The 27,173-nt window shown below is 47.6% G+C and overlaps 2 protein-coding genes across 4 annotated transcripts in view; one reads left to right on the top strand and one right to left on the bottom strand.

The window, feature by feature from the left end:
• Positions 1–22,016, top strand: part of ABCC2 (ATP binding cassette subfamily C member 2) — a 32,121-nt gene extending 10,105 nt beyond the window's left edge. Inside the window, exons 8-32 of the mRNA XM_028730610.2 lie at positions 366–541; positions 1,588–1,765; positions 2,284–2,538; positions 2,711–2,776; positions 3,192–3,329; positions 3,415–3,561; positions 4,123–4,207; positions 4,376–4,442; positions 4,709–4,835; positions 4,954–5,130; positions 5,959–6,126; positions 7,666–7,852; positions 8,635–8,761; positions 9,694–9,817; positions 10,402–10,621; positions 11,240–11,394; positions 13,263–13,418; positions 14,980–15,179; positions 15,970–16,096; positions 16,900–17,001; positions 17,112–17,255; positions 17,598–17,756; positions 18,972–19,138; positions 19,292–19,486; positions 21,113–22,016. Coding sequence (XP_028586443.2) covers positions 366–541; positions 1,588–1,765; positions 2,284–2,538; positions 2,711–2,776; positions 3,192–3,329; positions 3,415–3,561; positions 4,123–4,207; positions 4,376–4,442; positions 4,709–4,835; positions 4,954–5,130; positions 5,959–6,126; positions 7,666–7,852; positions 8,635–8,761; positions 9,694–9,817; positions 10,402–10,621; positions 11,240–11,394; positions 13,263–13,418; positions 14,980–15,179; positions 15,970–16,096; positions 16,900–17,001; positions 17,112–17,255; positions 17,598–17,756; positions 18,972–19,138; positions 19,292–19,486; positions 21,113–21,242 — 3,777 coding nt within the window. The 3' untranslated portion in view covers positions 21,243–22,016. The remainder of the gene's footprint in view (positions 1–365; positions 542–1,587; positions 1,766–2,283; positions 2,539–2,710; positions 2,777–3,191; positions 3,330–3,414; positions 3,562–4,122; positions 4,208–4,375; positions 4,443–4,708; positions 4,836–4,953; positions 5,131–5,958; positions 6,127–7,665; positions 7,853–8,634; positions 8,762–9,693; positions 9,818–10,401; positions 10,622–11,239; positions 11,395–13,262; positions 13,419–14,979; positions 15,180–15,969; positions 16,097–16,899; positions 17,002–17,111; positions 17,256–17,597; positions 17,757–18,971; positions 19,139–19,291; positions 19,487–21,112) is intronic.
• Positions 22,017–22,376: 360 nt separating this feature from the next.
• The window catches only part of DNMBP (dynamin binding protein), a 49,892-nt gene continuing 45,095 nt past the window's right edge, over positions 22,377–27,173 (bottom strand). For all 3 annotated transcript variants that reach the window (XM_077930124.1, XM_028730615.2, XM_077930123.1), the window contains 5 exons: positions 26,456–26,788; positions 25,442–25,624; positions 25,090–25,288; positions 24,145–24,578; positions 22,377–23,566 (listed from right to left, as the gene is read on the bottom strand). In XM_077930124.1, coding sequence (XP_077786250.1) covers positions 23,381–23,566; positions 24,145–24,578; positions 25,090–25,288; positions 25,442–25,624; positions 26,456–26,788 — 1,335 coding nt within the window. In that variant the 3' untranslated portion in view covers positions 22,377–23,380. The remainder of the gene's footprint in view (positions 23,567–24,144; positions 24,579–25,089; positions 25,289–25,441; positions 25,625–26,455; positions 26,789–27,173) is intronic.

Genomic DNA, 27,173 nt, shown 5'->3' with positions numbered 1-27,173 from the left:
TAATGTTGCGGTCCCTGTCCTTTGAACCCTGCTCCCCTTGAAAATTAGACAGGTGCTATCTCTATTGTTTTTTTGGCATCTATTGAAGACCATCGTCTTTCAGGGAGCCTTCTAAATTAATAACTTTCCCAGTCTGCATCTGTATTGGAATTCTTTTTAAGAGGTTCAAAATAATGTTTCTATAGTTTATAACTTTTTGTTTGTCACCCTGGGGCTCCTTTGCGAAGTAAAGTGGGATACAAATTTATCAAATTAATAAATCTTTATAAATAAATACAATGGCTGGCTTTATGTGGCAGTTGCCCCACCCTGAGAGTTGGGGGCTGCTTGATGCCTGCCAGACCTAAACCCTGCTCTGAATTTAGGAAGAGAAAAAGGAAAAAGGCAAGAAGGAGGCAGACAAGAAAGACTCTCGTGGTGACTACGCGAAGAGCTGGCTGATGGCTTCTATATTCCGAACCTTTGCTGGGAACCTTATGAAATCAGTGGCACTCAAGGTAGTGCAAGACCTCCTGGTGTTTGTGAGCCCTCAGCTACTGAAGTGAGTCCTCCTAGCTCCACTTTTTAATTCTGAGTTTTCCTGGTGCCCTGGATGGTGGGTGATGGGGTTTAAATAAGCTTCTGATGCAGGAAGATCTTGTCACTGGCTGGAAATCCATATACAGTGGTACCTCAGGTTACATACGCTTCAGGTTACATACTCCGCTAACCCAGAAATAGTGCTTCAGGTTAAGAACTTTGCTTCAGGATGAGAACAGAAATCATGCTCCGGCGGCGCGGCAGCAACAGGAGGCCCCATTAGCTAAAGTGGTGCTTCAGGTTAAGAACAGTTTCAGGTTAAGTATGGACCTCCAGAACGAATTAAGTACTTAACCCGAGGTACCACTGTATACGGTCTGGACCATCCACACGCTGATGAATTCCTTAAAACATTCTCACCGTTTTAAAGGCACAAACTATGTGCCTGAAGATTCCAGGCGCAACTAAAACAATCTCCTTGCGCTTCTGCTGTAAGATGGTGCATTAAGATGGCTTTTATAGATGAGGAACATTCTGAGAGAAAGCCAGGGTTTGGATCTGAAAAATGATTTCCCCAGGTCCAGGTTTTATACTGTGGTCCCATTTTAGCTGTCTCATATTAGTTGTCCACTGTAGGGGATAAGTAGCAGAGTTTGCTCCAGGGAAGAACACAGTTTGGTCTCTGCATTGAGGAATAGTGATGAGTTATTGAGATACAGGCATATCCCTAAGGCTGCTATCACATGTATACTTAGCTGGGACTGGGCATAAGTCCCACTGAGCACAATGGGACTTATTTCTGGATGGACATGTATACTTAAATTGTCCGCTGGAGACATGGAGGTGTTCAGGAGAGAGCCACAAAGGTTGCATGTGACCTGTGGGTTGTCCACATGTGACCTATGGTTGCATTGCATGAGCCTGGTTGAGGAGGAGCCTGTAGCCTGTGTGTGGAAGAACAAGAGGCTGATGTGTAGGGCTTGTGGGAGGCGGGCGTGTTATTGAGGTGTGGTTTGTGCAAGTCTGAGTTGAATTTAGAGAGATGCTCATCAATATTTTCTCTTGCAGGCTGATGATCTCCTTTGTGTCAGACCCAAATGCCTACCTTTGGCATGGCTACCTCTATGCAGTGCTGCTGTTTCTGACCGCACTGGTGCAATCCATCTGCCTACAGCAGTATTTCCAACTCTGCTTTGAACTGGGCATGCTCGTACGCACTGCTCTTATGGCTGCCATCTACAAGAAGGTCAGCTGGGTCCTTCTCCTTTTGTGGGGGCTGCTCTCCTTAGTACTGACCAATCAACTTGGACTGCTTTCCCCTGGATCTTGGGATGGAAGGATCCTTTGACATTCACACTTCATTGATTTTTTTGCAGTGCAGTTATCCAGCCAAGGAATGCATACAGAAATGCATGCACTGGGATAAAGTGTGCACAAAATGCATATATAAGTGATAATAGCATACACAGATGCATCATATTTGGGGAAACAGCTTTGCAGAGATGTGTACATTAGGCAAGTTTGCATGCAAATGGGTGTATTAGGAGAAATTCATACTAAAATGCTGATGGATTTTCATGGATTGTATTTTAAAAATTGCAAACCGATGTGGAGGACTAAAGTGAAGATTGGAAAAGTGAGAAACAGAGACAGGAAGTCACTGACAGATTTGCTCATCCTTAGTGCTTTGTGCCCTGGTCCCTAATGGCTATGGCATTATCTGGTACCCCTAGTTTTTACAGCCACTGTTGTATCTGCTTTCAGGCCCTTACTGTTTCCAATGCCACACGGAAGGAATCCACGGTGGGCGAGACGGTGAATCTGATGTCCGCAGATGCCCAGCGCTTCATGGACTTCACAAACATGATGCACCAGCTGTGGTCGGCTCCCCTGCAGATTGTGCTGTCTATAGTGTTTCTGTGGCTGGAGCTCGGTCCCTCTGTGCTCGCTGGGATTGCTGTCATGGTCCTGCTTATCCCCATCAATGCTGTGCTGGTCACAAAGGCCAGAGCCATCCAGGTGAGGGAAGGAATGTCCTGGGCGGGTGGGGAACCAGCAGTGCCTTTTTGCTTGAAAGGGCTGTGAGGTCAGTTCTGCTACAGAGGACAAAGCACAATGACTTGTCCCTGGGCAACGTATTATGTGGGGCTGGAACAATGATCAACTCCCTCTTTGCAACTTCTTTGCGCAGGTGAAGAACATGAAGCACAAGGATGAGCGCATGAAAATAATGAATGAAATTCTCAGCGGCATCAAGGTGAGTAGCAGAGACCAGATTGCTCCAACACAGTGATGAGTTGGCTGTAGTGATGGAAACATCAATGGATTTTTTTTTTAGTCTGACCTTGCATTGCTTGCAGCACAATCCTAGCCACGTCTACTGATAATTAAGTCCATTTGAATTTGGTTAGGCTTACTAGTCGGTAAGTGGAGTTTGAATTGCAGATAAGGCAGAGGATAACGGGGAGTGTTGCCTCTGATCTCTGCCAGATGCCTTCCCAAAGCAGGCATGCAAGGTCAGCGCCTGCTTAGCCTTTGCCTGCAATGTGTGCGTCGGGAAGGGGCTTGTGCTGGAAATGAGACATGGTAGGATGGAGCCCTGCTCCTGCTTTCCCTGGATAGAAAGCTCTGTTGAACTGAGCCCCCATATCTGACCAGAAGCATCCTTTCAGATCCTGAAGCTGTTTGCCTGGGAGCCGTCATTTGAGAAACGAGTCGGAGGTATCCGGGCACAGGAGCTGAAGCGGCTGCTGCGCTTTGCCTACCTGCAATCCGTCTCCATCTTCCTCTTTGCCTGTGCTCCTTTCATAGTAAGACAGCACACTATTTTTGTTCCTTTTGCTCATTCCTTGCAATGTAAAAGATGCCCCTCACCCCCTCACTCTCCTTCCTTAGGTCTCTGTGGTAACATTTGCTGTGTATGTGATGGTTGATGAAAACAATGTCTTGGATGCGCAGAAAGCCTTCACTTCTATCTCTCTGTTCAACGTCCTGCGCTTCCCTCTGGGCTTCCTGCCATTGACATTGTCCTCCCTGGTACAGGTGAGTAGGCTGGTGAGGGACCTATATCCTGTAACTGAGGTGGGAGGGGGAACCTGACCCCGGTTTTGGTGCTCACTCCCTGTTTGTAGAGAGAGATGGTTGGGTCCTGGGTTGTGCAAATGGCACTGGGGCTCCCTTAGCTTTGGGTTGCATATCATAGACTCCTGATCAATCTGTATGGCAAATGTCTCTTTCAACAAGCCATGGAGCACCAGAAAGCACCAAGCTACTCCATGCCCCAGTTTTGAGAGGGTCTTTGGCAAAGTGTCCCCAGGCAGTCTTACCTGGCAAGGGAGGCAGCCGTGACTGCCAACACTCTGATCATCGCTGGATTGCTGAGTCTGGGTGCTGCAGTTTTAATTTCCCATAATGCCTCAGCATAACCCCATGTCAGAGGCACTGAGGGAAATTGAAAGAGAAGCTCCCAAACCTAATCAGTTGGTGCTGATCATAGCTCTAAAAATGTTTAAAGTGGGCACAGGCATCAGAATTGGATTCTGCAGGTGTGCTGGTACCCCAATCACTGCCTGGCATGCCTGACTTTGCATCTGCACCTTACAGGTCAATGTATCTACTGAACGGCTGGAGCGCTACCTGGGCAGTGAAGACCTGAACACTTCGGCCATATGTCATGAACCGAGCCCTGGTAATTGAAGGTTAGGGTTTGGAGGTCATAGCAGGCAGAGTTCTGAAGCAAATGTAGAAGGCTGGTAAAAATGCGTAAGAAGTTAGGTGCGACTTGTGTTCTGTGATGGGGCCGGAATCGTTCCTACGCTGTCCTTGATGATAATGCTACCTTTTCTTTCTCCTCTAGGCTGTGCTGTGACTTTCTCTGAGGCCTCCTTTGCCTGGGAACAAAATTCAGATGCCACCATTAGAGAGTAAGTCACCATATACCAGACCAATTTTGTATGTTTGTGGGGAGGGGATGTCTGTGATCCTTTGCGTTACAGTTGTAAGCGGGGGGGGGGGGTCCTTTCTTACCCACTTGCCTGTTGGATAAGGCAGGGAAAGGTAAACCAGGCCTTGAACGATAATAAGAATGTACTGGTAGAGTTTCTCTCAATCGGGATGGTTCCTTCCTGGCCCCAAAGATCAGTCCACTTCCGTATACATGCTTCTTCCATGTGCTACTTTTCTCCTGCAGCATAAACTTGAAAATTCCAAATGGGCACCTGTTGGCCATTGTAGGATCTGTGGGATCAGGCAAATCCTCGCTGGTGTCAGCCATGTTGGGAGAGATGGAGAACATCAAAGGACATATCAATGTTCAGGTGAGAGGAGGTGGCGGCTCTGCTAAGAAGCCCCAGAGAAGCTAATCTCCAATTCACTGATTTTCCCAAGTACTATTGACTAGATAGATGTCTCCTCCTCTTCCTCTTGCTTCTTCAGGGCTCCATAGCCTATGTGTCTCAGCAAGCATGGATCCAGAATGCCACACTGAAGGACAACATCCTTTTTGGGTCACCCTTTGATGAGGCCCGATACCAACAGGTCATAGATGCTTGTGCTCTTCTCCCAGACCTGCAGCTGCTGCCAGGAGGAGACCTTACTGAGATTGGAGAGAAGGTGCCAACCTTGGGCTTAATGGCAGAAGGGGCAGGTGGTAATCTGGGGCGATGGAGCAAGTAGAACAGGGAGGGAGATGGCTCTGATATATGCAGGAACAAGGGATGCAGTGGGTGATGGTCCAGCCTTGCAAAGAAATCTACAAAAGTTCCTAGTCAAATAGTAATGGTTACTAGTGCTCTCGTGGCCACATGTAGCTGTGTTTTTCTTTCATGGCCCATAGAGATCCTGGAAGAAAACAAACTCTGTTCTGAATTACAAAAACTTTCCATGGAGATTCTTAAGAGTTCCAATGGATAGCTCACTTGGTTGAGTGTGGTGCTGATAACGCCATGTTTGCAGGTTTGATCCCCATATGAGACAGCTGCATATTCCTGCATTGAGTGGAATTGGACTAGGGTCCCTTCCAACTCTGTAATTCTACTTTTCTATGACTGTCATTGAGAGTTAACACTGATCATATTTGGTTATCTTTGGACATCAGTATGAGGTGTGGGAAGAGCAAGTGTTAATGTAGGCAGCTGTGCAGGACTAAGGGAGGGCAGGAGAATTGCTATTGGGAGAGTGCATAAGGGTAGGAGAAGTCCTGAAAGGGCATTTGATTGGATGGACGATTACGGGAAAATGCTGAATTGTTGTAGAGTATTATAGTATTCACTGTCATGTGGTGTGAGTTCCAGCAGGACCATCTTCATCAGTCAAGGCTGACCAAGCCAAATCCATTGGAGGGGGCTGCTTCTGCTTCAAGTAATCAGAGCTCAAGTTGTTGCCATGCACTGAACCATAGAGAAAGCTCAGAGATCCTAGCTTGGCTGCTTTCTTCTGCAGGGCATTAACCTTAGTGGAGGCCAGAAGCAGCGTGTCAGCCTGGCCAGAGCTGTATACAACAACGCAGACATTTACTTGCTGGATGACCCCCTGTCGGCTGTGGATTCCCATGTAGGACGACACATTTTTGACCAAGTGCTGGGGCCACAGGGGCTGCTGCAGCAGAAGGTGAGCTCTTGCCTGCCCTGCAGACCCCGTTTTGTGAAGAGCAGATGGAGAAATGTTTTGTTGGTTAGTGCTACAAGACTAATACTCCACCTTTCTCCCAAAGCGAACAAAAAAGCGAACAAAAATCTAGCCAGTGTGGGAGACAAGCGTTACTGATTCAGGTAACTGAAAGTTGGCTCCAAAAGAAGTCACTGACTCCAAATGGTCTGTGACTGTTTTCTATAGATGGAAGCTTGCTTTGTCCCTGGTAAAGAGTGTAGAGCTCAACCCTCTTTGGGATTGAGGTCCATATTACTTGAAACAGTAAATTTAATCAACTGCATCAGCTGGATTTGGCGTTTGCTTCTGTTTTGTGACGCTGCCTTTCAGTGTGTTCTTTGAAAACTGAGGCAGCTGGCAGAAGGCTAAGTTAAAAGAAGCAAACAATGCTAAATAAAGAGGATTAGAAATTCAACATACGGCAATATTAAGATGCATGAAAGCCAAATGTCGGGACCTAACCTAGCTCCAAGAGTGGGTCCTGTTCAGGTAGAGGTGTTCAAGGATCAGAAGGGAAACAGATGTGGCCACAGATGGAGTGGAGGTCAAACACTGGATTGAAGGCAATAGAGGCGATCGTAGGTAGTCTGGAGTTCATGCAGATGACGATCCAAAGGCCAGAGGCATGTGTAGAGTTAGAACCTGGCAGAAAGGCAGCAACAGGGGGTTGATGGGGTCAGGAGCAGATGTGAGGTAGCAGGCTGTCATCAAAGTCCAAGGAAAAGGAGTTGGCGGAGATCTCCTCAATAAGCTGCTCTACCTAGTGGCTTAGGTTGGTTGCAATGGTTTTGTAGGGGCTGGCATGTTCCAGTTGGCTTGGAGAGTCAGCTGAGAGTCTTCAAGCTGGAAGCTCAGCTGCTTCTCTTCAGGCTGGAGCTGCGTCCTAGAAATTGTAGCTGCTGGGAGGGGTTTCTAGTGCCTGTGTTTGAAGGAGGAGTGGCCATTTCGATGGGGAAATAGATATAGCATTTGTTTTTTTCAAAGCTTGCAGGAGGAGGATTCAAGAGGGTTAATTTAAGTTAGTGAAGTGGGCTTTTTGTAAAGGAGAGACAGGTGAGTCCACAGTGTTCCTGTAGAAGCCTTCCTGATATAATGTCATAGGTCCAGGGTACAGAGTGGCTGGGGTGCCATCTTCTTGATAAAGGTAAAGGGACCCCTGACCATTAGGTCCAGTCGTGACCAACTCTGGGGTTGTGGTGCTCATGTGGCCAGCATGACTAAGCCGCTTCTGGCGAACCAGAGCAGCGCATGGAAACGCCGTTTAACTTCCCGCTGGAACGGTACCTGTTTATCTACTTGCACTTTGACGTGCTTTCAAACTGCTAGGTTGGCAGGAGCAGGGACCGAGCAACGGGAGCTCACCCCGTCGCGGGGATTCGAACCGCCGACCTTCTGATCGGCAAGTCCTAGGCTCTGTGGCTTAACCCACAGCGCCACCCGCATCCCATACATCTTCTTGATACTACCTCCTTAATTGTGATATGCTGGTTTGTGCCACAGACCCGGATCCTGGTGACTCATAGCTTAAGCTTCCTGGCCCAAGTGGATGACATTGTGGTGCTGGTGGCTGGAACTGTTTCCGAACAGGGTTCTTACAGCACCTTACTGGCTAATGGTAAAGCATTTGCTCAGCTGCTCAACACATATGGAAACCAGCAGGAAAACAGTCCTGAAGAGGAAGCTACAGGTAAGAAAGCATTACATTATACAGCAGGGGTAGGGGAACCTTATCAGGATTGGCCTTTTAAGCCAAATTTGACAGCTGAGCTGGGCTCCTCACCTGTTGCCTGACTTCACAATAAAGCAAGGTGCTGCTGAAACAGAAGAAAACATATTTGATTTAGTAGCGTAATCAGGGAGGCGGTTTGCATTGCAACGTCTACCACAACTAAGGTTTCCACCCTCTAGCAGGGATTTCAGTGTAAATCCTTTCCTGATTAGGAAGAGAGTTGAACTGAATCCTGACACATGGAGCAGGATTTAACTCTCCTAAATCCTGTTGCATTGATTGCGCATGCCAACTTTCCTGTGGGGAACTGGTTCTGTTGCTGTTGGCTGCATGCACTTCACCTGCAGCTGCCCATCAGAGCAATGCCAGCTGATTGACAGGTGGGCATGGTTTTGAGAAAATGGCCTTGAGGTCCAAGGTGGTACCACTGGCAGGCTAAGATTGGCCTGTGGCCCAGAGGTTCCTCATGCCTTGTATACAGGGCTGAGGGACACTGATCGAAGTGACCGTCCAGTATGCATCTTGTTCTGGAGTGAGTCACAGTAAACTGGTGCCATAAATATGATTTGTAACTTCCATGTATCAAAACTCCATTTTGAACAGCAACGAGACAACTCTTGTGGGGCAGGTGGGGCAGGATCCACCTAAGATAATGACCTGATATAGTGACCTTCAGACTTAATTCTTCCTGAACTTGCCTCCTTCCTGAGTTTCATGCCATGGTCTTGACTTTTTTTTAGTGGGGATGGAAGAGGACCTAGAACTGGATGGGGACACTGAACCTGGAGCTGAGGAGGTACCAACTGATGTGGTGACCATGTCCCAGAAGAGTGAGGCCAGTGTCCACCAAAAGGACTTCATCCGCAGGTTAGGCCTCCTATGAACTCACAGCCACTTTCTTTGCTAATTTGCCTTCCTATTCTCCCCATCTTTCTCCCTGTCTTTCTAATATCTCCCTTTCCTTTCTTCCATTTGGAATTTATTTAAGGCTATTGAGCAAGGCCTTAGGGTTGGGGTAGGTGGGGACCAAAGGGGCCTCCTCAAAACCAGAAGTCCTAGGCAAGTGTTGATTCCTTCCTAGAGTCTCCTCTATGATCCTAGCATCTTTCCTCACATGGCTAAAAAACACGCTCAGCACCACCACATCAAGTCACCTCATCTTTCACACACTTGCCCAATCAACATCCTCCTAGGGCTTGCAGGGCCTGGGATCAGAACGGTTTTGTCTCTGTGTAGCTCAAGAATGGGAAGCCTGTGGCCCTCCAGATGTTGTCACTCCCATTCAGGAGGTATACTGTAACAACATCTGGGGTGGGTGGGCACAGGTTCTCTGGACTTGGCATAGCTGATACTTTGCTGAGTTTCACCCTCAGCTGCCTTGATTCCAAAGTTCTGTAATGTTTTTCTCATTGGGCATACTCAGATTTTCAGCTTCATTCCAGAATCCTTGTTGATCTCAGCCACCTCTGATGGTCTGAGAAAAACCAAATTGGGTGATACAGGGAAAACGATGAACTGGGATGTTGGGTCATCCTAATGTGCTCTTAGATTGATAAAGGGTTGCAGTACCAGTCACAAGACAACAGGTTTCATGTGTTGTGTATTTTTAGATTGTCACCCTGAGGGCAGGAACCGTCTTAGAACTGATTTTTGAAAACTGTTCTGAGACCCATTTTGGCTAAAAGGCAAGGTATAAATACTTTAGAAAAACAAAATGGCAGGCAGGGCAGCACGACGCCCAGAGCATGCGGGGAAGGACGATAGAATCTCTGTCCCTCATCATTGTTCTCCTGTGTTAGCCTTAGTAACAGCAGCCACAGGTCGCTCACGATGTCACAGCGAATGAAGTTGAAGGAGAAGAAGCCAGTGACTGAGGTAAAAGGACAGAGGCTGATTGACAAGGAGGCCATGGAAACCGGCAAGGTGAGAGGGAGGGGTCAAAATGTTCTCCTGCCTCATAATTAGGACAAATGAGGGTCTCAAAGAGATGGAAGGGAGGAGGGCTGTGGAGACCCTGTCCCAGAGCAAGATGGGGAACAGAGAATGACCTCCTTGCAGGAGGTTAGTTGAAGGACTCCTCATTCCATTACCACCAAGGAAAAGGTGTAGTGATGCTGTTTTAATTAATTAATTAATTAATTAATTAGTACACCACCCTTCATCCGAAGATCCCCAGGTGGTTCGAACAAAAAAATAAAAAATGAGATTACAATAGTTCCCTCTATTTTGGGTTTTGTTAAATTCTTTCTTTCCTGTTAACCTGCCGCTCAATTTTAAGAGCCTTTGCAGTGTCCATTATTGCGCCCTGCCCCTCCAAGGAACAGTTCAGTCTTTCTGTCCTTATATACTGACTACTGGACGGTTCCTGCTTATTTTCTGGTTAACTGAGTCATATGCCATAGCATATGCTGGAACGTAAGAGGTTTTCAAGGGCTGTTATTTCAGAGTGCGCGCAATGATCACCCACTACGGCACACTGTTTCTGATAACAACCCTCTGCCTTGTAGGTGAAGTTCAGCATGTATCTGCAATACCTCCGTGCTGTTGGCTGGTGCCTGTCAACAATGGTCTTGCTTGCCTACATAGGGCAAGCTGTAGCCACGATTGGCTCTAACCTGTGGCTTAGTGAGTGGACAAATGATGCTGCAAAGTACGCGAACCAGACCTACCCTGCTTCTCAACGTGACCTGCGTATTGGAATCTATGGGGCATTGGGTGCTGGCCAGTGTAAGTCTCCGAAAAACAGAACCACTCGAGAAATGTAGAGTGGCCAGAAACTGCCCTGTGCCCTGTTCGTTGACAAACAAATCAGCTCCCAAACGCTAAAAACCTGGAAGTAAGTGCTCCGGTTTTTGAACGTTTTTCATAAGCAGAACATCTGACACGGCTTCCACTTGAGAGCAGGAAGCTCTGTTCTTGAGCTGGTCGCAGTTTTCAAGGTCCAAAGACCTGTGAAATTTGGACCCACAGCTGAAAGCAATAGACCCATTACTGGGAACACATGGGCAGCTATCCAGGGTGGCATTTTGCAGAGGGCAGCACTAGAGGTCTATGGAGGTGATATCATCAGGGCACAACACCAAGGCAAATGGAACTGCACCATAATTCACCTAGATCAGAGATGGACAACCTGTGGTCTACCAGATGTCATGGAACAGAATGTCATGTCCCACCAGCCCTATCCAACATAACCAATGATCTAAAATGATGGAAGTTGTTGTCAGGAAAAGCATCTGGGGGGCCACAGGTTCCTATCCCTGTCCTCTAGTACCAAATGGCTTAAGGCTGTTGATGCCAGTATCTCCCTACGCATCAGGTCCTTACCAATGGATGTCTTTGTTCTAGCTCTATTCCTGCTGACTTCAGCCCTTCTTGCTGCCCACGGTGCTGTCCGGGCCTCCCGGGTCCTACACGAGCGGCTGCTGTCCAACATCCTGCGTGTGCCCATGAGCTTCTTTGACACGACACCAACAGGCCGCATTGTGAACAGGTTTGCCAAGGTATGAGCTCACGCTCCGTGAGGCTTGCAAAGACTCAAAAGTCGTTGCCGAAGTTTTTAACTGGGCCAGGAGGAATTGGCCAGTGCCTCAAGCTATAACTTGCTGAGAGTGTGTTGGGAATGGGGGCACCTCTGCTGATGATGCACGAAGAGCTGCTTTGAGATTCTTGTGGGATCCTATCAGGCTTAGCTTCCAGCCTTCCTTGCACAACTGCATGTGCACTCCCTGCAGATGTGTAACCGTTTGGAGGTGTTACTGGACTCTCAGCTCCATCAGCCCCAGGCAACACAGTCAATGGTGAGGGATGATGGGAGCTGGAGTCCAACAACATATGAAGGGCACCAGACTGGCACCACCCTTGGTTTGGACCATCCCTTCAAGGTGCAGTAGCAGAAGTAGTTTCCAGACACCCTTGCCAGTTGCCCTTGTTATAGCAGCATAGCACCCTCAGCATTGCAGTCCTGGTTTAAGCTAACCAAAAAGTTTGGGGTTGGGGGATTCAAGCTGAAATCATGTAAACATGAAGAAGTTAACAGGCAGAGAAAAGATGGGTGCATTTCATGGTTAGGTTTTCCTGGGCTATAATTCGTGTAACTTTGGTCTGTTTCCCATCACCAGCCATGACACATGTCTGCCAGCTTTCAGTAAATTGGGTGGTTTTTAAAACCTGTTTCTTTTTAATCAGTGGGACCAAGATAATGGGGAAATCTCTCTCTCCCATCCCCCCACCCCCTGTAGATTTTCCCATTATCAATTTAGATTGTAAGTTCCCTGCAAGAACCTTTCTGGAGACTTACTTATGTAAAGAACTATTTACACTGATAAAAATAACAAAAATACTTTAAAAGCATAATATTGAATCTTTACAGATAAATTGTAAACAGATAAAAACATTAGCAGTTTTATAAGAGTATATACTTACAGTAGATAATTAAATGAGGAAGTTAAATGAATTTGGATATTCAGAATATATTAAAAAATAAATTTAAGGAACCGCAGAAAGAGAGGGAAAGAAGTCAAATTTTGAAATGTTAAATTGATTGGAGAACTAATGAAATGTATAAATTTGAAAAAAAACCTAAAAAACTAAAAAAGGAAAAGAAAAAAAGCATAATTTCTTAGAAGAATTCAGACCCAAGCCAGCTGCAATTTACATCCTCCACCACCTCCATTCCTGTGTGCCTTGCTCCACTTGGGGAGTTTCCTACCACCAGTCCTCGCTTGAGCAGAGAACGCGATTCACTGATCAGCCCTGAGTGTCTAACGCTGCACACAGAGGTCTCCATTATCTTATACATTGAGATGTATGAAATGGGTGCAGAAAGCTCATAATGCAAAGAAAAGGTGTGGTGCTTGTCTATGGAACTTTCAAACAACAAAACCAGTTTGTAGGTTAGGGAGAATAATGAGAAAAATGTTTAAAGTTAAGGAGAGAGAATTCAAATGAGAAAACCTGAGTAAGTTCATAATAGTAGAAAAGGGCACTGGTTGAATGAAGTTTAGAAGAACTTAGGCATTTCATGCCCCCCCCCCCATCTCAGAATTTGTAAAGCACTTTACATTCAGGGAACACCCAAGCAGTTTATAGAAGTGAAACATATAAAATATAATACAGATCATAAAAGACTATTAAAACATAAAAACTGTGTGTGAGCATTGCATAAAGTGATTGTGTGAAATAATAATAATAATAATCATAATGGCAGAAATAAATGTGAGAGTGATAGACCTAAAAGTGAAACCTTTGTTTCCAGCTCGGTTTTGAACCACTCTCGTTCATATCTGGCCACTCATGAATCTAGGTTGTACAGCATGATGCTACCAACTCTCATTTCTTTTGTCATCTCCCTCCTCTCTGCCCCCTGCAGGACATTTTCACTGTGGACGAGAGCATTCCCATGTCATTTCGCTCCTGGATTAACTGCTTGTTGGGGATTTTCAGCACTCTGTTTATAATCTGTCTGGCCACACCTTATTTTGCAATTGTCATGCTGCCTCTGGGTATCATATACTACTTTCTTCAGGTGAGTTGGGGCCCAGCCTCTTTGGAAGCAGACGTTCCTTTTATTGCCAAGTTGCATCCATTCAGAACTGTTGCTTGAGCCATGGGGCTTCAGCTCCAATACCTACCTGCTTTGCTATTCATTACCACTGAAGTTAATGGACATTACTAACTTGGGTTCATTAATTTCAGTGGGTCTACTCTGAGAGAAACTTGGTCAAACCCTTAGTTCTGTGATGACCAGGGAAGTGCAGAGGATCAAAATCTTCAATATCAGAGCAGAACTATATTGCTATCCAGTATGTCAGTGACTGGAAGGAGCTATGCTTTTGCCAGCTGAAAGAAGAGAGCGACCACAAGACCAAGTGCAGAATAGAACACACCTTTCAGCTTGTAGCAGTGCAAACTGTTTTCTTTTAACTGCTTCTTGTTTCATAGGAGCTGCATACCTCTTCCTTCTAAAATACCCAACTGTGGGCAGGATTCAACTAATGAGTCCCACTAGTAGAACCCTACGCAAGGACTTCCACTAGTGCAATGGGACTTTTGCCTCTCTCCTCTGCCCACAACTGGCTCTGTTGGGATCAGGAGAACCCCCAGAATAGCACACAGAGGAGGAGAGGCGGACATTTTGTCTGGCAAGCTGAAATGCTTGCACTGATGGAACAATTTCCATAGCTGCTGTGTTGATTTCCTCCCTGTATTAGTTATTTTTGAATGATGTAAAACTGCCAATGTAATACCATCAGATAGGTTTCATTTTCCAAACAGGCTTCTTTGCATTTAATGTGCTTACAAACAGGCGCTGTAAGTCACTGCAGATGCCAGCCCTCTGAAATCCGTGTTCTTAAAGCACACCAGAAACAATGACTCCATCAAACCTTTCTAAAGCTCTCCTGACATGGGCTTACTAGTGAACCACAGATTATGGCTAACACCATTGCAAAACTGGTGCTTGGGTATAATAAAGCAAAACTTGAGTCCCAGAATTGATTTAGCATTTCCTCTCAGAAGGCAGACTCACCAAACACTTCTGAAACTGTAGAATGGCATAGTCCTAGTCTCCCATTGGCAAAATATTCACTAACAGCTGCAACATACCTGCCAACATTTATCCAATGGAAATAGGGACATCCTATTCAATAGTAATAGTAATTGTAATAATAATTTTTATTATTATTTTATATATACCCTGCCCATCTGACTAGATTGCCCCATATGTTGCTTCCAACATTTTTTTAAAAATCTAAAAAATAAACATTAAAAAACTTCCCTACACAGATGTCTTCAGATGTCTTCTAAAGGTTGTATAGTTACTTTATCTCCTTGGCTCAGGGATGGGTTGCATATCATACCCTCCAACATTTCTCTGATGAAAATAGGGACGTCCTAAGGAAAAGTGGGACATTCTGGAATCAAATCAGAAACTGGGATGGCTTCTGTAAATACGGGACTGACCCTGGAAAATAGGGACACTTGGAGGGTCTGCTGCAAGCAATGGTTTTAGGAGTGAGGGATAATGGTAAGGCTGGGAGGTCTCTGCTTTTCTTGTGGCTATCACTAGTGCATCTCTCTCCTCCTAGCGGTTCTATGTGGCCACCTCCCGCCAGCTGCGGCGTTTGGACTCAGTCACCCGGTCTCCCATCTATTCCCACTTCAGCGAAACAGTGTCGGGCCTCTCTGTCATCCGGGCCTACGGGCACCAGGAACGCTTCCTGAAACACAACGAGGAGCTTGTGGACATCAACCAGAAGTCTGTGTACTCTTGGATCGTTTCCAACAGGTGAGGCTGTGATGTGGAAGGTTTTGGCCTATTCTCTAAATCAGGGAGTTGGGAACTTCAGGCTGTGGGGCCAAATCCAGCCCTTTGGGACTCTCTTTCTGTGCCTCAGACCTCTCCCCAGGCCACACCCCTCCCTCGCTCCATTTCAGACCCTGAATGGTTTTCGCCAGGCTGGAATGTGTCCTTGAACTCTGGCCATGCCTTTGGTTCTCTGGATGGAGGATGGGTGTTGGGGTGTAGGAGTGTGTCTAGAAAGTAGCCTGCCGTACAAAGGTAAATTTTATACCCATAGTTCTGCCCACCTTTGCCTCTGCCCCTGCCCCTGTGCACCACTAGCACGTGGCCCTTGCAACTTTGCCCAGAGGGGAATGTGGCCCCCAAGCTGAAAAGGTGCCCCCAGTCCTCAAAAAGGGACGACCAGTCCTCAGCCAACACCAGCAGGTGTACTTTTTTCGTTTGGGTGTTACTACAAAGCCTAAAGCAAAGTACTGTACAGTTTTCTGTTGGCCTGGTGGAGCCTCTCTAGGTGTGCAGCTTATCCAGGTTACTTCAAAGTAACATGCCTTCCTTTCTCACATGACTCTAAGTGGGCTGGTACAGGCTGAGCATTTGGGAGATCAGGAGGCTGTGCTTAGGCATCACTGCCAGATGCCAATTGCTAAAATTTGACTCTGAAGTGAAAGCAGGAACACCTCTTCTGCTCAATGGCAGTGGCTGGATTTGAGATGCTGCAGGTTGTGGTACTGATGGAGCACTCACCTTTCCCTTCCGCATTTGTTCCTCCTTACAGGTGGCTGGCTGTGCGCCTAGAATTTGTGGGGAACCTGGTGGTTTTCTTTGCAGCGCTATTGGCAGTCTTTGCTAAGGATACTTTGGACAGTGGCATTGTGGGACTTTCTGTCTCCTCAGCTCTCAATGTAAGCGGCCAGAATAATGGCTATACTGGGTCTTTGTAAGGTGCATTGATACACAAATTAGGCATCCAGTGCCTAATTGGGGGGTTTTCTTGCAATTTATTTTTTACCTGTTTTCATAAACCATCAGGTGTTGAAAATAAAGTGGATTAGGGATGGAGTTAGGGAGAACCTATTGTCATGAAGCCCAAGAGCTACTCACTACATAGCTAGGTGCCAGGTTAAGTTCAAGGTGCTGGTATAGACTGATTGGGATCAGGATACCTAAAATACAATCTCACCCCTTATGTACCCCATCAGTGATCACTGCACTTCACAGGTGAGAGCCTCTTGCAGATGGCGTCTTATCAGGTCTATTCCACACAATATAGGAACCCAGCCTTTCTTGTTATGACAACTATGCTTTGGAATTTTCTCCTGTTAAATATTTGACGGGCACCATCTCTGTTGCCTATCACTTTCAACAAAGTCTTTCAATAGAGACCTTTCCCAGTCTGCATCTGTATTGGAATTTGTTTTTAGATGTTTTAATTATCACTTGTGTGTTTGCTGCCCTGGATTCCTTCAGTAGGAAGGGCAGGAAATCAATTTAATTAATAAATAGTAGTAATGATGATGGGAGTGTGAGAGAAGGCTACTCTGGCTTTAAAAAGGGATTCTCATAAGAAGACATGCTCCTGCGCCTTTCTTCCTTGTGTCTGTAGATGTGGCCAAATGGAATCAATAGGCTCTCTTAAGTATGGGGCAGGGAAGGGGAAGGGCTGGAGGACCAGGGCTGTTTTAGTGATAGTTCCACTACCATGCAGATCACCCAAACATTGAACTGGCTGGTGCGGATGACTTCAGAGCTGGAGACCAACATTGTGGCTGTGGAGAGAGTGCATGAATACACACATGTGGAAAATGAGGTATGGGGAGCTGTGGTGATGTGGGATGGGGTTTGCAAGATTGCTGTGCTGTGGGAGAGGTCCCAATGATTCAAATATATCTTGTGTGATGCCCATTCTTTCTCCTGCAGGCACCATGGGTAACAGCCCAGAGACCACCTTCTGGCTGGCCCAACAATGGAGAGATAAGATTTATAGACTATCAAGTGCGGTATCGGCCTGGGCTGGAGCTGGTTCTCGATGGAATCAAGTGCGAGATCCAGAGCAGAGAGAAGGTGAGGCGCTATGGGGAGGTAAACAGCTGGTTGAGGCTGCTGAGAAGGGGAGCAGCACACCTTGGGAGAAAAAAGGAGTCACATGTGGAGGAAAGCTCTTATTTACAACATAACAGATACTGTCCTTTATTTGCTGAGTCTGCATCCCATGGACCTGAAAACCTCTAGGTTGCTCAGCTTCCAAGAATAATTCTCTTAGCTCAAAGTTCAGAGCCAACACAGACCTGTCCAACAGGAACCGGAGCAGAAATGCAACATCCTGTCTAGTTGGATGAATGAACCAGGAAAGGATAACTGAGAAATAAAAGCGGTTTGGTTTATCTTGAGATACTCTTGCTTCAGGTTGGTGTCGTGGGCCGAACCGGGGCTGGGAAATCCTCGCTCACCAACTGCCTCTTTCGCATCCTGGAAGCAGCTGGAGGCAAAATCCTGATTGATGGGCTTGACATAGCAACGCTTGGACTTCATGATCTGCGCCGGAACATCACCATCATCCCACAGGTGAGACATCCAGTAAACCTGGCTTGAAGGAGCTGAGGCCAGGCTTTGGCTGCTTGGAGGGAGGGAATGGAGTACCAATACCAAGTTCTGTGTGGGGTGTCCTCCCTTATTGCATTGATGCTGCTGATTTCCGTGGTGGAGGGCTTCCCATGCTGTTATTCCCCACTCTGGCTGACAAGGGTGGAGAATATCACATGGACGACATCAGGTGGCCAGTTTTTGCCCACATGGTTTGAAATTACACTATTCAGGGGCATGCATGCTGTGCATGGTTTAAAACCCTCAGTAATCTTTTACAGCCCCTTAAGCAGCAGATGATAATTAGGGCTTCAAAGTGCCATGCACTGCAAACCACTTTTTGACCCAGTCTGTCTTTACTTGCCCCTCAACTGAGGTCACGTGACATCGGGTGCACATGATTTGGACAAAACGTTCTGGCAGGCCACATGGGGAAGCCTTATTAGACCTGTGTCCTCCACTCCTATATTGATGAGATGGCAAATACCACCTCCTATTTTGTAACATAATGGGACGCGGGTGGCGCTGCGGGTTAAAGCCTCAGCGCCTAGGACTTGCCGATCGAAAGGTCGGCAGTTCGAATCCCCGCGGCGGGGTGCGCTCCCGCTGCTCGGTCCCAGCGCCTGCCAACCTAGCAGTTCGAAAGCACCTTCGGGTGCAAGTAGATAAATAGGGACTGCTTACTAGCGGGAAGGTAAAACGGCGTTCCGTGTGCTGTGCTGGCTCGCCAGATGCAGCTTGTCATGCTGGCCACGTGACCCGGAAGTGTCTGCGGACAGCGCTGGCCCCCGGCCTATAGAGTGAGATGGGCGCACAACCCTAGAGTCTGTCAAGACTGGCCCGTATGGGCAGGGGTACCTTTACCTTTATAATTTTGTAACACAGTGGAACAAGGGGGCATGATTAGAAGGGGGTAATTTGTAGGGCCCATCGTGAATGTTCTACACCCCCAAAGCATATATGGCTGCAGACCAAGATCATCCCTAGTGGAAGACCATCCATGCCGGCTTAAACCGTAGCTTTTGGATCCCAGAGATGGGATGCTGAAGAACCTTGCCTACTTCCCCCTATCCATACTGTAGCTCACTGTTCAGCACTTGGGTGTGGCTGAAAGGAAGAACACCCCTTTGGTTCAGCCTAGCCATGCTGCTGCTTCCAGCCGTACCTGCCTTAAGCCTCTCATGCCTGCACCTACAGGATCCTGTTCTTTTCTCGGGGAGCTTGCGCATGAACCTGGACCCATTTGACCAGCACTCGGATGAAGAAGTCTGGCATGCTCTGGAGCTGGCACACTTGAAGTCTTATGTACACAGCCTGCCTGAAGGACTGTCCCATCTAGTGAGCGAAGCAGGAGACAACCTGAGGTACAGGAAGGGTAATACGGGCTGCTGTGCGGTGCTCCCATCCTGAGAGTTGGGAGACTGTTGGGAGAGCATGGGCTGTGATGGTACTTACACTAGCCCCTTGCAGGCAGCTGCATCCATTTAGCTAGTGATGGACTGATCTCGTTTCCACAGCGTGGGGCAAAGGCAACTTGTCTGTCTGGCACGGGCCCTCCTCCGTAAATCCAAAATCCTGATTCTGGATGAGGCCACGGCAGCTGTGGATATGGAGACTGACTACCTGATCCAAGAGACAATCCGGAGCGAGTTTGCAGACTGCACTGTGCTCACCATTGCCCATCGGTTGCACACCATTATGGACAGCCACAGGTACAGTTTGTGGGGTTGTGGGCATGCTATGTGAAATCTGGTGTGATTTGGAGTGGCATGCTCTCATCATACACCGCTGTAATGGTTCAGGGCTTCATGGTCTCACGAAAAAAGCAGCAAAGGTTCCCTTGGCCCACAATGGATGAAGCACCTACAGCACTTGTTTCCCAAACTTTTGGGTCTCTAGTTGTTTTTGGACTACAATTCCCATCATTCCTAGCTACCAGGACCAGTGGTCAGGGATGATGGGAGTTGTAGTCCGAAAACAGATAAAGACCCAGGTTTGGGAAACACTGACCTACAGCAACAGTGGAATTGCATGGAGTAAACTGTCATTCAGTAATCACCCCACTAAAACTTCCACTTGGTGCTCCTAGAACTGACAACACATTTGGAAATCTAAATCCAGATAGTTTGTGGCCTGTACTAAATATCCTTACATACGTTGAAACACAATCCTGAAGAAAGCCAATATTTGAAGTCCATGAGTGAAAAGCTTTCAAGCAGAATGGTTAGTGAGCATAGGAAGAACCTGCTGGATGAGGCCAAAGGCCCACCTAGTCCAGCATCCTGTTCGCACAGTGGCCAACCAGGTGCCTGTTGGCCCACAACCCATAAGCATGATCTCAGCCCAACAGCACTCTCTCCAACCTTGGTTTCCAGCAACTTGTATTCGGAGGCCTACTGCATACAAATGGTTTTCTTTGATAGTCAAACAAGAGAAATAACTCGGCATGCAGCGCAGTGAAATAAAACTTTAGGAAATAAGCCTGTTGTTTTCCTAAGCCTGCATTAAACAAATGCTTGAAAAGCACAGTAAATGCTGCGCAGGTCAATTTTTTCCTGGGAAAGCAAATCCCTTCTCAGGTTGGCTTATAGCTGAAAGCACATAAACAACAAGAAGAACAATGGATTTCTAGAAACCTTTTAACAACATTTGGCATCCAAGACTGGGCCGTAAGTTGCTACAAAGCAGATCTGGAAGGAAAGCGATGACCTCATTAAATCTGCTTTACAGTAACCAATACTTCCAAAGGAGAATATAACAAAACAGAGAAGCCTTTGGAGCTGCAATGGCTCCATCAGCCCAACCTTTTGGGACAATGGTTGAGCCTGTGCTTCCCACTCAACTCAGCAAAACAAAAGTTCCTGTGATAGGATGATGACCTTTCAGGGTGAGCAATTGGACACAGAAATCCCTGTATAAAATATTGGATGCATTATTAGCTCAGTGACTCCCATATTTTTTAGTGAAGTGGTGAATCATTAAGGGATGGAATACGTTCAACCCCACCACGCAAGCCAGGTTGACCATCAGTGCAAATAATTATTTACCCAGATCAGTTGAAGGGATTCTTATCCTTCCCTCCACCCTCTGGCCTCTTTCCCTTTTCCATTCCGGAAACTCCCTCCTCTGGAGCCACCCTGTTGCAGTTTCCACTTCTTTTCCTCAGAAATGTAGATGGCGGGGTCAGTTTTAGAGTTGCTGGTGTCAACTTTTCTTTTGGTGCCATACAGATGGACACCGCTTAGTTTCTGACTGCTAACCTGGAAGGTGCTAGGAGCTGTGTGCAACTGGATATGGGTGCTTGTGCTCAATCTCAAATGTCTCTCTCTCCACTCCAGGGTGATGGTGCTTCAGGCGGGAAGGATTGTGGAGTTTGACAGCCCTGATCATCTGCTTAAACAGCAAAGCATCTTTGCAGCAATGGCCAAGGATGCTGGAATTGTAGGAAGCCAGAACACTGCCATGTAGAGGCAAGGGCAGCAAGACCAAGGCCAGCTTCACGCATCCCTGTGGTAGCTTTTCCTGGACTTTTACCTTTGACTGGGTGCCAACACTGTCTGTACCAGCAGTGATATTATGCCTGAAGCACAGATTGTATCATCATGCAGTTTCTGGGCACGCTGCACTCCACCAGCTTGTATCTTCACAGACAGCTACCTGATATTTTCTTGGCCCCGAACTCAAGCACTGCCTATAAGCCAACCATGGTTCTGCAGAAGGGGGTGCACTTTTACTATCGCCCTCCAAGATAGAAAAGATCAACGGAAGCTCTACCACTCCTCCTTTGTTTCAAGACAGCGCAGAAGTTCCCATACAATTCTCTGTGCTATGAAGTAGGCAAAAACAAGCTGGTGGTGTTTAGTCTTAACTGGTTCCGTTTATTGCCCCCCTGCCCCCAAAACGCATCACCTTCCAGATTCATGTTTCTTTGGGGATACCGGCAGCTTTTGTTTCCTCCTCCTTGCATGGGGTTTCACACCTTCATCTGGAGGCGGGGTGGAGAGAGGATTTAGATGACAAATTAGAACTTCACAACACTTAGTACACGGAGAAGTGCTGGAAAGGTGCTGACTAATAACTATTTGGGAATCTTGTCCCAAACAGTCCAGTCTCTGTACCTTTATTTTAAATTTGCTGTCACAAGGTGTTTCAAAAAGTTTTCATACCCTGTCTACTGACCAAAGCTCCTGAGGCATCTTACACTGTATTTAAAATACAATAAAACGGACAATAATCACTGAAGCGGGACAAACGTTTCTTGCATGTTCCTGGCCCTAGACTTCCCCCAGATGCAGCAGGCACTGGAGAAGCAAAGTATGAAAATACAAGTTTGCTTTTCTTGCCATTGGGTGTTCCCACCCTTCCCAATATTCCAGAAGGATTTTCCTTGGCACAAAGGAAAGTTGGGCATAAGTGGCTCTTACTGTTATAGGTCAGTCTCCCATTTTTGCCAGTACTGTTACCATTCATCCCTGGACCATCATAATATTTAATTGTTCCTGACAATCTTGGTGTTTGTGTGCTCGAGTTGAGGGAAGCTGCTTGCTGTCACAAGGAGAAGGGGTAACGCAAAAGGGGGGACTGTGCATGAATCATTCAAGATACGTCAGAAAAGGTTTTTATTTACAAAACAGCAGCTCAGGAGGCACAATGCAGCTGTTATTCTCTGCTCTTTTATCTTGGAGCAGGAATACCCTCCCCCCCAGAAAAAAACTCTGACTTGGGGCAAGGTGGTCCTAGCAGTATGTACACAGACACACACACACACACACACACACACACACACACACACACACACAGCAGCATCCAAGGTGTGCCACCAGACCCCACCTGAAGCTGCGTGAAGGAGCCCTTATGCACTTTGCAACAGCCAATGCCAAGTAACACTGAGAGAAAGGAAGCGCTCTCGTTTTCAGTAGCTAATCTCCAGCACCCTTGCATACAACATTGCAGTCTGTAGGAAAACAAAATTGCAACCTGTCTTTGTATTAGATCCACTACTGAACAAGAGGCCAGCCTGTAGTGGATCTTCAGTCTTGCAACTGTTTCATGCCATGATAGCTTAATGGAACATCTAAGTTCAGAGACAGCGCAGACTTTTGCATACCAATTGCTGGGGGACAAATGGGGGGCCATTGCCTGCAGGCTCTGCTACTGGGCTCCTAGAAGCGTGAGGATGCTTACTGGGAAGCAGGTAAGATGGATCCTTAGACTGATCTGACAGGGCACACCCATCACCCAGGCCCCTGGGTTACCATTTGCCAGATGCCTCACAGTTGCATAATCAGCCGCTAGTCTGAAACTTGTTAGTCAAAGGAGACTAAACAACTACTTCAAGGGGGAATAAACTCCACACGGCAATGCTTGAGGTGAGGGGCACTGCCCCTCAGGATCAGGCACGGAGAGGTTCAGTCTCATTAGGGTAAAACAGCAGAACCCCGTGGAAGCACTTCATTCAACTTCACAGGAAACCTGGTTTGGCTCCCCCAAAATGTATCCAATTGAAACCATAGGGGAAGGGGATGGAGAGCACAAGGCCTCCCTCTTCAGCCTGGCTCCAACAGCAATTAAGGCAGCAGTTTCTGGCAACTCCAGACAAACATCCTTCACGTGTACTCAGTCTTCCGAATGTAGCTGGATGGCACGTAGCCCCTCTTCCCATGTGCCTCTGCCAACCACCACTCCTGGTTCCCTGTGATGTCTTCGAACTGCAGAATCCTTAGTCTCTGATTGGCGGTGACGCTCAGTTCATTTGAGTTCCGTCCCGTAAAAGTGTAAACAGCATAGTAGACCTCAAAGTAGAAAGAACGGGGAGGAGGTCAGTGGAAAAGTAGGAAGAAAGATTCCACACCATTCAAAGCCCCATAGAACAAGTCCCAGACCGTCCCCCCCCCCTTTTTTTTTTTACACTGTAAGCACCTGCTTTGGGAATTTTGTTGTCAAATTGAAAAGCAGGCTAAAAACATCTTAGCCCATACAATATGAATATACAAAGTCCCAAGAATTAGTTGTATTGAATTAGATGGAACAGAACTCACTCTGGGCTTCCAATACAGTGATACTTCGGGTTACATACGCTTCAGGTTACAGACTCCGCTAACCCAGAAATAGCACCTCGGGTTAAGAACTTTGCTTCAGGATAAGAACAGAAATTGTGCAGCAGTGGCAGCGGAAGGCCCCATTAGCTAAAGTGGTGCTTCAGGTTAAGAACAGTTTCAGGTAAAGAACAGACCTCCAGAACGAATTAAGTTCTTAACCTGAGGTACCACTGTATGCTCATTTTCAGAGGAAGCCTTGGTTGTGCCAGCTAGCCAGTCAAATTAGAAATGGCCCATTAACAGAGACAGAAATATCCCTCTTCCCCACTCACCTGGTTCCCCTTAGACTCGCTGGTCCTCGGCCTCAAGTTGCCATTCTCCAGCGAAGGTGTCGCCCTGGCCTTGGGCCGGGCCGGAAGCCCATTGCGTGGGTCGGGGTTACTGTATCGGCGGGATGCCGGAATGGCGCGGGGTGGCTGAGCAGAGTCTACAGGACCAGTCTTAGGTTGTTCAGCAGCATCCACCTCTGAAAGGGCCTCTGAAAGGGAGCTCATTAAATCCCCTTGGAAGCCCGAGTCCTGCGGAGGTTTCTGAGGGCTGTTCGCAGATGCGTTGCTCACTATGCTGCTTGGCGTGCTGCTGCCACGAGATGAGGAGCCGCTGTGCTCGGATTCACTCGAGGAATGGCTGCCCACAGAAACATTTGAGTGGCTGCATCGTGGGTTGTATGGCTTCAGGAAGGAGCTGTACACAAAGCCTTTGGTCACTGTGGAGGGAAGCTCAGAAATCAGAAGCACAGACAGGGCCGGGCCAGTGCGCTGGGAAACAGCTGCATGAGGTGTCTCCCAACACCAGATTTCTGTATCATTGTGGACACTGGACCAACACTGAACTGGGGAGGTGGAGAATGTGCACTGCTGCTGTGCGCGCATAAAAAGGAAAATACTTGTGGCATTTTTAAAGCCATGTGAAAGGAAAAGAACTGGGGCCTGTAGGGACTCAGCAGCCTGCTTAGCAGTAAATATAGCTCCTGAGGCCACTAGGGAGAGTGATAAGCAGCTGTCATTAAAAGAGGAATTTGAAGCTCTACCAGAGTGACTTTGATTGATATCTGGAAAGAACAGGTGGTTTCTTTAGAAATTAAAATAAGTGCACTTAGCGCCAGATTGGGTGGGAGTGTGGAACCCACACAAATTAAATAATAGATACAGAACAAGCTCCTCCGGACAGGAGGTGTCCCACAGTTTGCCTGAAGGCCAGGAGAGGTCTCCACTCACCTCCATTGTCAATGAGCCAGCGGTTCTGACTGCCCATGGGGTCCTTCTTCTTAAGGACCCCCACCAGGTCACCCTCCAGCAATGAAATGTCCAACTCTTGAGCGGCGTTGACGTTGCGCTCAGCTTGGAAGAGCTTGTCGGGGGGGTACCGAGACAGCAAGGCAGCGCGGAGGTCGTCCGACTGCAACATGTAGCTGGGCTGCAAGGGAAGCGACAGCACCAAACAGTGATGGGGAAGGCGATGCAGTGACACACAGTGCTCCGTGCCTGGCCCTGGTTCCTCAAGCCAAGGCCGCCCACCACTGGACAGTGCCCATGTTGAATGAGGAGTCCCCTGCCCACAGCTGCTCACCATTCCCAGAAGCGGCTGCCTCCGTGCTGACTGGCGCTCCAGGCTTTTCCTCTCAAAGGGCTTTTTGGCAGCGGGGGTGCTCTCGGGGAAGAAAGTGAAGACCTGCAGCTGCTGGAGGACGCGGCTATGCTCTTCCTGGAAGATGGCAACCAGATTGCCCTCTTTGCCAACCACCTGCAGCAGCTAGGAGAGGGGAGAGCGGCAGGGCCGTCAGAACAGTGGAAATGGGGAGCCCGGCTAGGCACAAGAGACAGGCCACTATGAAGCCAGGCTCCAGGCAGGGAACACCCAGAGACAGCTCTAGAAACCCAGGACATGGTGCCTTCTTTTCCTTACTAATAGAGCCCATTATCAACAGTTATGTCCTGTATCAAGATCGCCATCCCAAGGAGCCTTCCATTTCAGAGGGCCTGTAAGGGAAGGGCTATAGCTCAGGGGCAGAGCACATGCTTCGGATGCAAAGGGTCACAGGTTCAATCCTCAACATCTCCAGGTAGGGCTGAGAAGGGTTCCAGCCTGAAACCCTTGAGGGCCACTGCCAGTCAACGTAGATAATACTGAGCTAGATGGACCGATAGGTCTGACTCAGTACAAAAGGCAGCTTCCTTTGCTCAACAGTGCCTTCCTGTTGCCATTTCCCCCAGTGGCATTCACAGCCTGGGGCAAAGAATAAACTCATGGGAATTCAGAGATTGTATAAGGCACAACGGTCACTCACAACCATTGGACTAGCAGAGGGGATTTGAGCATAGAAGGTCCAAAGGCACCAGAGAAAGAAAGCAACAGCCAATATGAAATCCCAGCACAGAAGGCAACTTTTAAAGAGCACTGTGCTGACCTAGTGTGTGCCTTTTCCTCCTCCACGCCAACTGGTGAGTGCATTTGTTGAAAATACAGAGCAAATGCAACGGGGCAGCAAATCAGGCAGCCCTATATGCTCTTTCCTTCTGACCCTCGCTAGTCTCCAATCAGGATGGGCAGCCTGCACGGTCCTGGCCTCTCTTGCACACTTACAGAAAGCAGAGGCTGCAGCTCCTGCAACGCCAGGTGCACAAAGTCACAGTGGGCCTCCGCGTAGCCGCGCAGGCAGCTGGTGAAGAGCTCCTTGGCGCAGCACTGGAATTTGGGCAACTCATCCAGCAGCTGCGTGTTCAAGGCCTCGTAATTGTTGCGAGCCGACTGCAGTTCTTCCAAGGTCCGCTTATCCTTCAGCCTTTCCGCCCGCTCCGTGCATGTGTGGAAGTCCAGGAGCTTGTCGAAACGTTTCTGCACGAGTTTGTGAGGCCCGGCAAACATGTTCAGCAGCTGATTCAGAGGGGAGAACACCAGCCGCTCTGTGCGCTCCTTCTGCAAGGGGCACAAGGACACCAAAATAGCATGCTCTTTCCCCCACACGTTTCTGTAGCAAATCATTATTTTGTTATAGTTTCAGTACAAGCTGTACTAGCGGAAGCAAGGATTTTTTTTCTATCTTGCTGCAGAAAATTCCTTGGGAGGAGGAAGACAATACACATTTGTTTGTAGTGTCAACAAAGGCAGAAGGGCACCTGCTCTGCCAAGTACCACTCCATATGTATTTCAGGAGAAAGCCCATTTTGCAATATCTCTTCTATCCCAGCTCCTTGCCACAAGCTCTCCTCCACCAACCAGTGGCTTCATCAGCCTGAAAGTCTTCCTCCTCCCCACCTCCCGCTATGACTTTCCCTCATACTGAAATATTTTTCTAGCCTCT

This window comes from Podarcis muralis, chromosome 6, assembly GCF_964188315.1.
Source record: "Podarcis muralis chromosome 6, rPodMur119.hap1.1, whole genome shotgun sequence".
Lineage (NCBI taxonomy): Eukaryota > Metazoa > Chordata > Lepidosauria > Squamata > Lacertidae > Podarcis > Podarcis muralis.
The sequence above is the reverse complement of the archived record's forward strand: the minus strand, read 5'-3'. Positions and strand labels throughout refer to the sequence as shown.